Source organism: Phalacrocorax aristotelis, chromosome 4 (genome assembly GCF_949628215.1).
Source record: "Phalacrocorax aristotelis chromosome 4, bGulAri2.1, whole genome shotgun sequence".
Taxonomy (NCBI): Eukaryota; Metazoa; Chordata; class Aves; order Suliformes; family Phalacrocoracidae; genus Phalacrocorax; species Phalacrocorax aristotelis.
In genome coordinates this window covers 7,223,830-7,236,935 of record NC_134279.1, presented here as the reverse complement: position 1 = coordinate 7,236,935, position 13,106 = coordinate 7,223,830, and the positions used below count along the sequence as shown (strand labels likewise).

The 13,106-nt window shown below is 38.9% G+C and overlaps 1 protein-coding gene across 16 annotated transcripts in view; it reads right to left on the bottom strand.

The window, feature by feature from the left end:
• The window catches only part of BLTP1 (bridge-like lipid transfer protein family member 1), a 125,138-nt gene that overhangs the window by 2,935 nt on the left and 109,097 nt on the right, over positions 1 to 13,106 (bottom strand). For 12 of the 16 annotated variants that reach the window (XM_075090199.1, XM_075090188.1, XM_075090190.1 and 9 more), the window contains 14 exons: positions 12,962 to 13,101; positions 11,927 to 12,128; positions 11,315 to 11,518; positions 11,020 to 11,199; positions 9,593 to 9,730; positions 8,966 to 9,226; positions 7,663 to 7,813; positions 6,856 to 7,013; positions 6,140 to 6,332; positions 5,712 to 5,929; positions 4,824 to 5,075; positions 4,074 to 4,277; positions 2,440 to 2,634; positions 1,446 to 1,580 (listed from right to left, as the gene is read on the bottom strand). In XM_075090199.1, coding sequence (XP_074946300.1) covers positions 1,446 to 1,580; positions 2,440 to 2,634; positions 4,074 to 4,277; positions 4,824 to 5,075; positions 5,712 to 5,929; positions 6,140 to 6,332; positions 6,856 to 7,013; positions 7,663 to 7,813; positions 8,966 to 9,226; positions 9,593 to 9,730; positions 11,020 to 11,199; positions 11,315 to 11,518; positions 11,927 to 12,128; positions 12,962 to 13,101 — 2,631 coding nt within the window. The remainder of the gene's footprint in view (positions 1 to 1,445; positions 1,581 to 2,439; positions 2,635 to 4,073; positions 4,278 to 4,823; positions 5,076 to 5,711; positions 5,930 to 6,139; positions 6,333 to 6,855; positions 7,014 to 7,662; positions 7,814 to 8,965; positions 9,227 to 9,592; positions 9,731 to 11,019; positions 11,200 to 11,314; positions 11,519 to 11,926; positions 12,129 to 12,961; positions 13,102 to 13,106) is intronic. The other 4 variants (XM_075090183.1, XM_075090189.1, XM_075090198.1 and 1 more) reach the window with 1 other exon arrangement.

Here is a 13,106-nt window from a genome sequence, read left to right as displayed (position 1 = left end):
GGGAGGTTTAGACGGGCCATTTGGAAGCATTTCTTTGCCAAGAGGGTGGTCGAACACTGGAACGGGCTTCCTGGAGAGGGAGTCGGTGTCCCCAGCCTGGCAGCATTCACGGGGCATTTGGGCAACACCCTTTAACTTTCGGTTAGCCCTGAAGCGGTCAGGCAGTTGGCCTAGAGGATCGTCATAGGCCCCTTCCAACTGAAATACATCAGTTGGAATAGGAATAGGAAATAGAATAGGAATATCCTATTCTACAATAGGGAATAGAATATCCTATTCTGCTTACAGTAAATGTAACATCTAAAATCATTTTACCTATGATCAACGCCTATACAGTGCCGTTACAATCTTTTCCAAGTCTTAATTAAGGTAGTAGGTTTTAGATACTCGTGGCAATAATTACTTGTAAAGCATTAAAGCCACTAGATGATGACCTTCCCTTCAACATGCATGTAACCAGAGAGCACAGGCAGTCAGTTTGGTACTGGGCCCTTTATTCACCTGAAGTCTTCAACAACAGAAATCACTCTGTGTTTGGTGCACTTTACATATACATCAAACTCACTTGTCTTCAATTTACCCTTCTTAGCAAAGGCCATAAATAGCTTAAGCGTGCATGTGCCAAATTTGAATGCTTCAACTGAACATATTCACGTGGAAGCATAAAGCATTCTGAAGTCAGAAAAATGCATGTCTTGAAAGAAACTCCATTGATGAATGGGCTGCAATAAAAGTAATAAAGCTTCCTACAACAGTTTCATCTGTATACACCATCTTAGAGAAAGTTAAACTAAACAGCAGGTGCCAAAATAGGAGTGAGATGATGACTTAGAGTGACTAGCACAAGCTTACCAGTAGTGGGTAAGGAACAGAAGTCCAGGAGTATGTCTGTTCTCTGCAGCATGCTGCACATAGATGCTGCATTGGAGGTGACCAAATTGTTCTTGAACAACCTGGTGTACCTACACAGTGTAGCAAAGTGCCACACAGAGTTACTAGTACAGCTCCCTGCACAGTGGTGGCACGTCAGCGCACTGAAACTACGATGTTTGTAAGTTTGTATGCAACTACTCTGCTTCCAGTCCTGCAGGAGCTGACTTAAAATCAGCTCAAGTATTTCCTGAACAATGTTGCACTTCTTGAGAAGTGCCCAATACCTCTTGGCTTTCAGTCTAACAGAAAAACCTTTGTTATTGTATAGTTAAGTTTTAGTTATCAGTGACTGAAAGAGGTAACTATCATCTCATGGTATGAAGTCCAGATTTCAAGAACATTTAATACTACTTCCGTTGATCTCAATGGAAGAAAAGTTAGGCTTAACTTTTCTTACATTAAAACCATTGTTAACAAGTCAACCCTATTAAAAAGTATGAAAGTATTTACTATCAAACAGTCTGACAACTGCGGATTGCCAGATGAGCATTACCTCATAAATAACAACTTACCTTTTTCTTTTTCTTTTAGATATGCAGATACCAAGTCATGCAGAAACATAATCAATTCAGCATCCATAGTTACACAAATGTGGTCTGTAAATTCAGTTACTACACTGCATTCCACCTTTGGTTTAACACTTGTATCTACAGTCAGATAAAAAATAGTATTAACACACTTATAGACACATAGAGTATACATAGAAGTACACAGAATTTGAATACAAATTATTCGAAAATGACATTGCTGTTACTGAACCAGAGACTCAAAAGACAGGAAGGACCACAATTATCATCTGTCTTTAGCAGCCTCAGCATTTTTTAAACAGTTTTCTTATCGGAGTAACTTCTGGTATTTTATAAAAGATGTTTAAAATAAAGAAATACTCCCATGTGGCAACCTTGATAATCCTCAACATGGAAAGTCAACCTAGAGCAGTATCACTAGCCTGTGCTACGCTATCAGTGCATGATTTTAGACAGTAGGAAAAGCTGATAGAAGATTTTGCTAGTTTGTCTATTAAAAAAACCCAACGAAAACCCCAAAGGTTGACTTATCTACCAGTATTATCCAGGATCAGATATGGAGTAAAACCACAGCTCAGCCAAGATAAGCATCTACATTAATGTCTTGTACCTTCAGAAGTCTTATTTCCCACCAGTTCCAACTGCAGTCTGAAGATAACATCTTGAAAACAAAGTCATAAAATTCCAGTTCCTATCTCGTATTCCCTTTTTTTTCGGAATGGCCTCCCTCTTTAACATTTTAATAAAAATAAGAAAACCAACCCCCTAAAACCTAGCTGAAATGTTCGTATTAATTTAGTCTCTAGACTAAATCTTAACTCTCCCAGCAAAATTCCCTCTACATTTTATTATAAAATGGTGTCATTTCTTGCAGATCTGCAGTAATTCTCAGACCAAATTCTCTCAGCACAACACAACAGTTTTGTATTTAACTCTTCGTTTATTTGGATCAAGAAAAAAACAATTATGTTTACTGCACCTTGTAATGAAGGCTCTTGGGGCTCTTGAACATGAATAGATTTAAAATCCAGCTGCATCCTTGGCAATGCAAAGATGGTTTCAGTTTCATGGTTGTAGCTGGAGCCACCTCTGAAACCACTTAGCAAGCTTGAGCTTTTCACTGTTGTGCTGCTCTCCGGGTTGTTAGCATCAACATTTCGAAGCAGGTTTAACTCTACATGGACAATGGGAAATTCCTGAATTCAGTAGTCTTTATTAAAAAAAGGTTCTCGTCAGCACAGAAAGTGACAAATTTTCACAAAATACACCTCATAATAAGAAGGGAGGAGGAAATAAGTATCAGTACCATAACATCTAAACACTCCTAAAGAATCTTTGTTAGTTTTTTGGAAGCTTGAAGTCCAAATTTTATTCATCTGACCACCCTATCACAACTCTGTTCTAGTAATGAGCTTTCAGTTAAGCGAGATACAGACTGTATGGGTTCAAAGTGTGCCCCTTGTGTTTGAAAACATGGTACTACTCAAATTAGATGTTTGTGATTAATACAATTAATACCTAAATTCACCAAGGCAGCATTGCTGTCAGAAGTCATCAGTGACCAGGAATCCAACAAGACTCTTCCCATAGTACACGTGCAACATCATTTGAATTAGTTTGCAGTTGTTAAAATTGTGGCAAGACAAAAAAGTTAACAAAGGTTACTATTTCATTGTAAAACTCCTGGTGTATGATTGTTGAGAAGATTATAACATTTATCCTGCTCTCAAAAGCATGGCTACAAAAGATCAAACAACCAAACGTTGTTGTTGTTTATATACTTAAATGCTCCGGATGTAGCAAAGCAGGGCTACATAAAAACATCTAACAGATAGCACCTCTATTTGTGAGCTTCAACCACTACATCCTGTTGTGTCTTTCAAAAGGAATATTAGAATAGTGTATCAATAATTTTAAAGTATTTTTTTCCAAAAACTGTCATCTGCTCACTTCTCACTGTATGCTGTATTCTGCTATATGCCCTTTCCAGAAACTCTATTGATACCATCTATGGATTCTATGGTTTGTGAATGAAATAGCAACAGCTGTACTTTAAGATGTCTTTTAATATTATCTTCAGAGTTTTATCTTCCAGTTAACAATGATTTAAAGATATGGTTCAAAATGTTTTAAGGCCTAGAAGTAGCTGAAGATTGAAGAGCCTTAGGCAGATGAGTAGTTGTCACATGTTAGTCCTAAGTGGTGACAGAAGCCTAAAATATATTCCTATTTCAACGTAATCCATAAATGCTTCACATACAGTGAAACAGATCCTCACGTTACAAGATCCTGACTAGACGTGAAACAAAAAAAAAATCTGCATATAGTGAAAGAGGAAAAGACTAGAACTACTGCAATGCCAGATACATACACGTCCTGTACACTAAGAGAGCATTATGGCTTTACTGCACAGTTTGAAAAAGGACTCAGCTCAGTAACACTTCCAGCTTCTTTCTAGGAGTTCACCATAAGGTTCTCGAAAAGACGCAACTTCCATTGTTTTAAATTCCCTTCTCCCTATAGCCCACCTGAAATTTAGCAGCTTCTAAACAGCACAACCCACACTGCCTGGCAAGCAGACCAACCCCAAAACTTAATGAACATGAATCTAACCTTCATTCCTTGTGGCTGTAACATAATTGAACCACTCTTTCACGCTGGCAACTCCGTGTGGGGGGTTTTCATGGCGGCGCCTCGTTATCTTTGTGATTGTTGCCATAGGGCTCTCGAGGGCTCCACACGGTTTGGTGACCATAGTGTTATGGCCCAAATGAAAGTCCAGGGTTTGCACAATGTACGTGGAGTGTTCACTAGTACCTGCATCGAAGGTGTGGGCGGCATGTGGTGAGAGAGGAAAAAAAAGGAAAAAGCAGCTTAGTAAGGGTAGTCGGATGTCTCCCTCTCACAGGTATTTAACATGAATAATTAGTATGCTAGTGGCATTAAAAACTGGTACAAAGCTTGGAAACAACAGAAAAATTAAATCCTCAGTAGCTACAGACAGTAAAAACTTCTCAATATGAAGACAAATATAACCAGTAAGACCATCCAAATTCATCACGCAGAAACAAAAAGAACAGACATGCAATTAACAAGGCAGACAATCCACTCTGTAGGCATATTATCAGGGACGGATCTAGTGTGTTTGAAAATATACTTTGCATTACTCCACAGGTAGAGCAAATTGTGGTGAAGACGGAAAGGGAACAGATTATTAATTTAGCTAAGTGGTATATTTTTGAGAAATAATCTTGATTCGGACTTAAAGGAAGTAAGTTTTTCTTTGATTTCTTCTTACGTATAAACACGTCCTTAAAACTCATTTAAAGGAATTTCAAGTAGTGAGGAGATGTTTTAAATTACCATCTTCCCAGACCTTCTGGGCTTCTGTCCAAAATGCAATATTGGGTTCTTCAAGGTGAAATAAGGCCCACGATTTTGAGCGGAAATTGGGCCCGTGAAAACAAGCCAGCGTCATATGGTTTCCATGCAGGCTCATGGATCCTCCAAATTGCATTCCATCTTCTGGCAATGGCATCTGAAATAAGGATATGTGGCACCCAGATACCACTTTCAAAACTCCCGGCCAATGCCGATGATGGGCTGCATCCAACACTACAAAGTAAACATGCAATAGCAACAAAAAACTTTAGGAAAGAGGGTACAGAAAAGATTGCTGCCACATTTCTATTTTTAATCAAACATGGAATTATGAGTGATATTTTTTAATCGGTTTCATCTTTGCGACCCAAGGTGGTTCTAGCTCAAGAGTACCCGAACAAGCATACCTGGAAATCAATGACCGTGTTCAGACAAATTATGGTTTCAGCTCATGATTAACAGAAAGTAAGAATAACATCACACTTCCATTGCTAGTCAAAGTAGAAATGATTTTTATGAAATAGACTTCAAAATAGACTTTGAAAACTATTTCAGCTCTATTGAAATAGTTTGAAAACTGCAAAAAAGGTTTTTTAAATTTTTTATTTTTTAAACAAAAAATACGTATTTTTAACTAAAACCGCAAAATTACTTAAGGTAGTTCATAATTGTACCCCAGGTCTAGCAGGTTACTTGAGATCTTTGCATTCTTCATTGAAAGGTTACTGCCAGCCCAAATCTACAGGAAAAATGTATCGAAGAAACTATTTCAAGTCAAATAGATATACTTGCATGTATAAAGTTGCTCAGATGAATTTTTGCTATTAAAACATCCTGTTTGGGAAGTATACTGGTTCTTGTACCACTTACATTGCTCATGTGAGCTTCTCTCTAAGCTGTTGGTCATTGTCTTGGGAGGGAGATAAGGAACAGGTCCCCAGGTGGACAAAGCTCGCTTGCTTGTATCAAACTGCTGAGTAAAGAACTCCTGGAGTTTCATTCCTATTTTTATTAGGTCTGGTGTAGTCGATCTTGAAATCATCACTTGGAAGATATCCCATTTCAAATCCCCATGGACAAATATCTCGCTAGATATTAAAAATAACAAGAATTAGCAGTTAATCTGTTTCCCACTGACAACAACAACAATAATAATAATAAAAAACACCAAATCCAAAATGAACCCTTTGCTTTCTAGCAGTCACTTATATTTTTGGTTAGCAATACTGGACAGAAGACACATAGGCAGAATTTGACCTTATCAAATGATACCTTTTAAACACAGGAAGCAGTATTACCTTTTATCGGAGATGCTCGAGTCCAAAGCATTATACAGATTAATTTTCCATTCATCCTGTAGTTTAAGATCAGCATTACTGAAGATTCCCATTAGGATACTGGACCCCATATAGTCAACCCGTGCTTCGGTAGAACCCATGGTAATTTGAATTTTATGACTGGGCTGTTGGTTTGGATGTTCAGAAATATGAGCTGAAATAGAACGAAAGCAATACAAAAATACAGCATTAAAGATAAGAAAATCACTTTTTCCAGCGGTATCATCCTTATACCAGCCACATGATACAGAGGGACTGAGAAAGCACCATTTTTATCCAGATGCACGGGGACGTCGTGACTCTGGTGCAGCGCCACAACACCCAGCCTCTTTCCAAAGCCAGTTTTGCATTTCCCAGACCGTAAGCACTTGTGAAATTCTAGCAGGAGCTGAAATGCTATCAAATCTTTCAGTTGCCATCTGTCCAGACAGCTGAAGGGGGCTGGAGGGTTGCACAACTAGACAGTGTAATTTTAGAGCAACCCTGAGATTGAATCGGCCCCAATCAGGAGGCTACGCCTTCAATTCAAAGGGTGTTTCACAGTCAGAATCCACAAGTAAGAATCCGAAGTTTTTATATACTAGCGGACTCACAAAGCGAGATACTGTGTATATTCTTTAGTTTTTCACATTTATTGCCTGGAGCATATACTAATGCCAGGCAGCTTTCCAACTTACCTACCATCTCCAGGGTATTAACATCTATGGTACCTCCAACAACTCCCCCTCTGGAGTCCAACTGTGATCTTCCCAAGCCAACAGACATACTAATTTCTCGATCTCTGCTACTACCCACAGACAGACGACCCTGGCTTTTCAAACCACTGGTGGTCCACCTAGAACAGAGGTGAAAGTAGACAACAATTTTCCAGGCTGTCAAAAGAGAAACTGAAAATTATTTACTGAAAAGCAGTAAATAACATAGTTTAGGCATATGTAGGCTGGGAGAGCTGGGTTTGTTCAGCCTTGAGAAAAGGAGGCTCAGAGGGGATCTCATCCCCATGTACCAGTACTTAAGGGGCAGCTACAAAGAAGATGGAGGCTCCCTTTTTACATGGAGTCACATGGAGAGGACAAGGGGGAAGGGACACAAGTTGCTCTTGGGGAGATTCTGATTGGACACCAGAGGGAAATTTTTCACACTGGGGACAGTCAACCATGGGAATAATCTCCCCAGGGAAGTGGTTGACTCGGCCACGTTGGACACCTTCAAGAGTCGTCTGGACGGGGTGCTGGGCCATCTTGTCTAGACTGTGCTCTTTCTAGAAAGGTTGAACTAGATGATCCCTGAGGTCCCTTCCAACCTGTGATTCTGTGATTAAGCATCTGCCAGCATTCATGAGAGGCTTCACAGTTCAAAACTGAAAAAGTTAGGATTTTAAAGCAAGCAGACAACAGGCTGTTAACAGTCTGTGGGGAAACTGGGGTTTTGTGCCCAAAACAACACTGCCTGTTAAAACATGCTTGATTTTGTTTTATACTTACGTAGTATTGCCCATTACGTTGCTCATATTCATTTGAACATTTAATTGTTTTAGGTTCATAGCAAAAACAACCAGTGTCTCCCATGGTGTTCCTTGCTGGCTTCCAGCTTTATTTGACTTGTTAAATGGAGTTGATGTTTTTGAGAGAGTATCTAAACAAAGAAGTAGGCAAAAAAATTATTCCCCATGCTAGGAAGAACTGACAGAATATATACATTGTACATATTACAAAAGGACAAAATAACACCGTGTTCAAGGAGCGCCACAAAACTATGAGTGAGGATTACGTGAGAACTAGAGGATTTGCAGTATGTGGTGCTTTAGTTGTCAGAGAAATCGACTCATTTTACACATTTATTTTACACATTTATTTTTACTAATATCTTTAAGATTTTTATTTGCAGTCAGTCATGCAAGAACATATTTCAAATTCTTTAACTGTTTAAAAATATCAGTGTGCTCAGAAAATGAATTATTAGTATTTGAATATTCAGGTAGCCATTATTTGCACACGTGCCAAGACAGAATTTCACGTATTAGGGTTTTCCTTGCTCTTCTCACAAAAATCCTGACAATACTCTTATAATCCTGGGAAAAAAATTGCATTTCCTATGAACAAGCCACTCTACCAGCTATAAATCCTTCTCCAACTGTGTATTCTCCTAAAAACTGTTATATATATAAACATCTTGCTTGCTTACTAAATAGACAAAAATACCTGTCCTTTCTTTTCTCACAGGTATTTTTCCTAGAGTAAAGTAAGCACCATACTTCTAAATCTCCTATCTAATGCCGTAAGTATTCCACACAGCCAGTGCTACATTGCTGTAAAATACAATACAACATTTGTAGTAAAAGAAATCAAATGTTAACTTATTTCTTATGTAGCAACTAACCTTATCTAGACCTCTCCGTATGAGTCCGAAGCCTCAGATGAAAGAAATAACTGACCTCACCTATGAACTGTGATACTGACCCTCTGCTAACAGCATGGTAATTGCTTGTATGAGAACAGAGCAGCAAGATGACAATGCAATCAAATTAAGCTGGAGAACTTGTCTAACCCCAGTTAAACAACTCCTGCTCTAGTAAAAGAAACTGCAATTTTATAGAAAGTACTCTAACAAACAACATTTTCCTTCATCCATTTCAGATATTTTATTTCCTCTAAGCCATTGACTCTCCACTCCCAGGCAGAGCAGAAAACAATATTTTATGGTTGCCTTCTACAAAGCAACGACATACATTTTTAATACAACTGATGGAAATACTTTGAAAAGCTAAAGAAATCATTCTCTGCTAACCTCTCTGAGGCACTGAAGAGTCCGACACGCTCCTGGATCTTGTAACAGCTGGAGACTTCAAGCTATGAGATGTTGTCCCAGGTGACATACTGCTGCTTGCATTATGTTCACTAAAAACATTAGGTGACTGTGCCATGTGTGTAAACGAAGCAGACTGGCAGGGCTGCTCCCACGTCCTACAGTATGCTTTCCGTGATGATTCGGGAGAAAGATGCTGGCTTACCCCTTCAATTGAATCTGGTGTTCCAGGACCCGATGCTACTGGAAAAAAAAGCAGCACGTGAAAGGAAGAAAAACTATGTCTTTTTTGTTTAACAATGTCCTCCCATATACTAAGAAATACTTGGAGAGTGTCAAAATATATTTTATTTACCATAACTAAATGTTTTCTACTGTCTCCACAAATATAAGCTCTTCAAATAATTTAACGATCTACTTCAGATATTTCCCATTTCTTCTTTCTAGGATTTACTGTTAAACGTATTAGAGTGACTGTCTGTGGACTAAATAATAATACATTTATATCTAGTCACATATGTAATAATACACAGGTAATAAGTGTTTATAAAATTCCTACTATAACCCCTTGTACAAAAAGGTTTTTCATGGTAAGAAGCAGTATCTTACCTGGCAGATTTATTGTTTGATCACCTAGGAAAAGCCGTCTAGCAATGCTTCTCCTGTACCAAGCCCTTGGAAAGGCTAGAATCTCACTGAGTCGGCGCATATCGTATTTAAAAGAAGCAGAACCTATATCACAGACAGCTGGAAAGAAAAAGCATATACACCCAACTGTAAACTCTCAGTAGTAACAGGTTTTGGAAACCAAATCTAATTAATAGGTGTTCAATATAGTCAGTCAAATACTTCTTTACCTAGCAGTATAGTCTCTGCTGTAATGAAAGAATAGTTTTCCTGAGGTGTTGCCATTTCTCCAAATCCAATATTAGATACAAACACATTTCATGAAGGCAAGATGGGCTATAACTGATGTTGGGCCTACTTGTGTTGTACATGCCTCAGACTCCTCATCTGAGGGCTTTCATGGGAGATTAATCACAACCATTCTGCTGTTTACCCGGTAAGTCAGGATCCCATGTGCAGTGGGGGAAAATAAATACATAAATAACAAATCTTCAAACCCCACTTTTACTTCAAAGCTGACTAAACACAAACACTTTAGGCTTTATCTGTGTTGTGGGTTGGCCCTGGCCAACAACCAAATGCCCACCGTGCTGCTCACTCATTCCAATCTCCTGTGGGAGAGCTAGAAAAACAGAAGGCAGGCAAGGAGACTTGCAGATGGAGGTAGCAACAGTTTAACGGGGAAAGCATAAGCTGTGCATGCAAGTGAAAAAAAAAATTATTCACTGCTTCCCATTGCGAGGTAGATGTTTAGCTATTCGCTGGAAAGCAGGGCCTCAGCACACCTAACAGCTGCTTGGGAAGACAAATACCATAACCACTAATATACCCCCTTCTTTCTCCTTTCCCTAAGCTTTTATTACTGAGTGCAACATCATACGCTATGGAACATCCCTTTGATCAGTTTGGGTCAGCTGTCCTAGCTGTGTCCCCTCCTGGGCCTAGTGGGAAAGAGAGAAGGCCTTGAGGCTGTGCAAGCACTTCTCAGCCATAGCCAAAACACTGGTGTGTTATCAATACTGTTTCAGCCACAAATTCAAAGCACAGCACCATATGGGCTGCTATGAAGAAAGTTAACACCATCCTAGCCACAGCCAGTACAATGTAAAATATTCAAGGTCACATAAAGTCACGCAGACCGATGTCAGAGATGTGGTTGAGCATGCCCATTTAGTTACATTAAAGGAATTGGGAGGCTGAAAAGGTGCATCTGCAAATAGGTACTCCAAGTACCATTCAAATATAGCATATCAATCCCTACCTCACTCAAAAAGCAAAAATCTTACTACACACTACAAGCAGATGGCTCTCATATAACATCTACAAAAGCTGCGGAGTGAAGTGTATCGCTGGAGCAGCAGTTCTCTAATTAGCTGAATAGATGGCATTAAAAATAAACAAGCATTTACCAGATATGTTTATCAGTGTAGTATCTATCTTGCTGGTAGCTTTGCTCACAGACTGACTCTCAAAAAAGGAGGAACCTCCTGAACGCCTTATTCGTGACAGGCTGACTTTCACAAACTCAAGGTTAATGCTCAAAGAATCCTTCCGGCCAGTGACCGAAGTTGGTTCCTCATCCACATTACCTAGAACCAGAAAGGAAAAAGTTTAATCTTCTGTCACTTTTTCAAATCTTCAGTTCAGAAAACGATGTGGAACTTGAACAACATTCATTAAAGCAAACAAACTCTTGTTCTGTACCTAAGGCTCCTGATCCAGGGGTTAGAACAGTAACGGCAGATTTTTGTTTTCCAGCTCCATATGGATGGAACACGTAAAGTGAAAAGTCGGACATGCAGGCAGTAAAGCTCAGGCCTGAAGAGCTGCTGCTAGAGGTAGTCAAGTCGGACTGACTGCTGCTGTGCCGCGTTCTGCCGAGAGGGCTGCCTAGTCCAGGTGACGAGCCTGAATTCGAATTTTTTTTTTCGTGACAGTTAGTTTTAGTACAAAAGCATTTTTAAACACGATAATCCTGACTATGAACAGCAAAATTAAACAGACCAAACGCACATCAAATTATGCCCTTGTAGCAGCAACGTAGCTTAAATATTATATGTATTGATCCTAGCCTTTTATAAGAGATAACTGAACTTGCTTAACCAATGCAAGAAAAACTCCAATATACTGTATCTGTGCAAGCTTTTACAGGAAACTGATATAACATGAAAAAAATCTACTGAACTCACTAATACAGAAATGTCTGTCGGCTTAAGGTGTGTAAAAGCTTACCTTCTGCTCTAATTTTAGACAGCAAAACGTTATATTTATTTATGCTACTGCTGCACATAGTATAAACATTCCTATACATATTACCTGGCGCTCCAGATTTACTAACTGAATTCTTTGAGCCACTCTGTGAAGTATTGCCACCAATTGACACATTTTCTGATGGGTACGTTGTGCCTAATGTTTCCAGTTCTCCTCGGTTTGAAGAGAAAACAAGATCCAGAGAAGGCAACTTCAGCATACATTCAACTCTCGATACTGGCAAGCAACTGAACTTGATTTGAGAGGGCTGAAACACAGAAAGAAAATACAGCATTCGGTGAACAAATATGAAATACTTAAAGCATCCCCAGTTTGACTTATAAAGTGCTATGTATTTGTTTTTTAAATCTAAGCAAATTACAACCTTTTGGGGCTGGTTTTAGAATTAGTAAGGTAACTGTACACAAGTTCATATAGATGCATTCATTTCAGGGAATCCCTCCAACACCAGGGATACTATTTGGAACCAGTTTTTAGGAAAAACAGGAATCCTGGATGCAGCAGAAGCCATGTATGTCCCCCTCCCCTCTTCTTCCCCAAGCCAATTCATGGCTTCACTCATCTCATGCGAGAACTATGGAGAATCACTCGACTCTTGAGCTGACGCTGAAGACACTTTTCTCTCCTGCACATATAAGAAGTACAGATACCTCAAAGATTAAGCAGTATGAACATGCTCTGCAGATAACTGTACATTCCTACACTTGCCATATAAAGTGAGAAAAGCTTTAATTATTTTGCTTTTGTAATAGTACCTATAAACAATGGGTATAAACACTAGTTATGAATTATATTTTCAAAAATAGTCCAAAAGAGACAAGGATGAAGTAATGATTAAAATGCTCAGAAATTTTGAGAAGTCACAAAATAGCTCATTTCTGTTGGTCTCCACGGGACTGAAATATATCAGAACTTCTCCTGAAAGAAATTATATTTTATCATCACACTAGACATGAATATCTCAGAAAGGGCACTTGAAAATATGTTTCCTTTTTTAAAAAGCAAACTTTGAAGCATGGATTTTGTCAAGGACTGTGACTGGAGTTACTTTCTATACTGAACGTTGAATTAAAACCTTACCTGAACTCGTACATAAACCACCACATCTACAGGGAAGGATGAGTATGCTGATGTTGAGGATGATACTAATGATGTTGTGGACTCTTCTAAAGTATCCTGTATATCAAATTGTCCCATGTCTTCATCCTGTGAACTAACAGCTTTA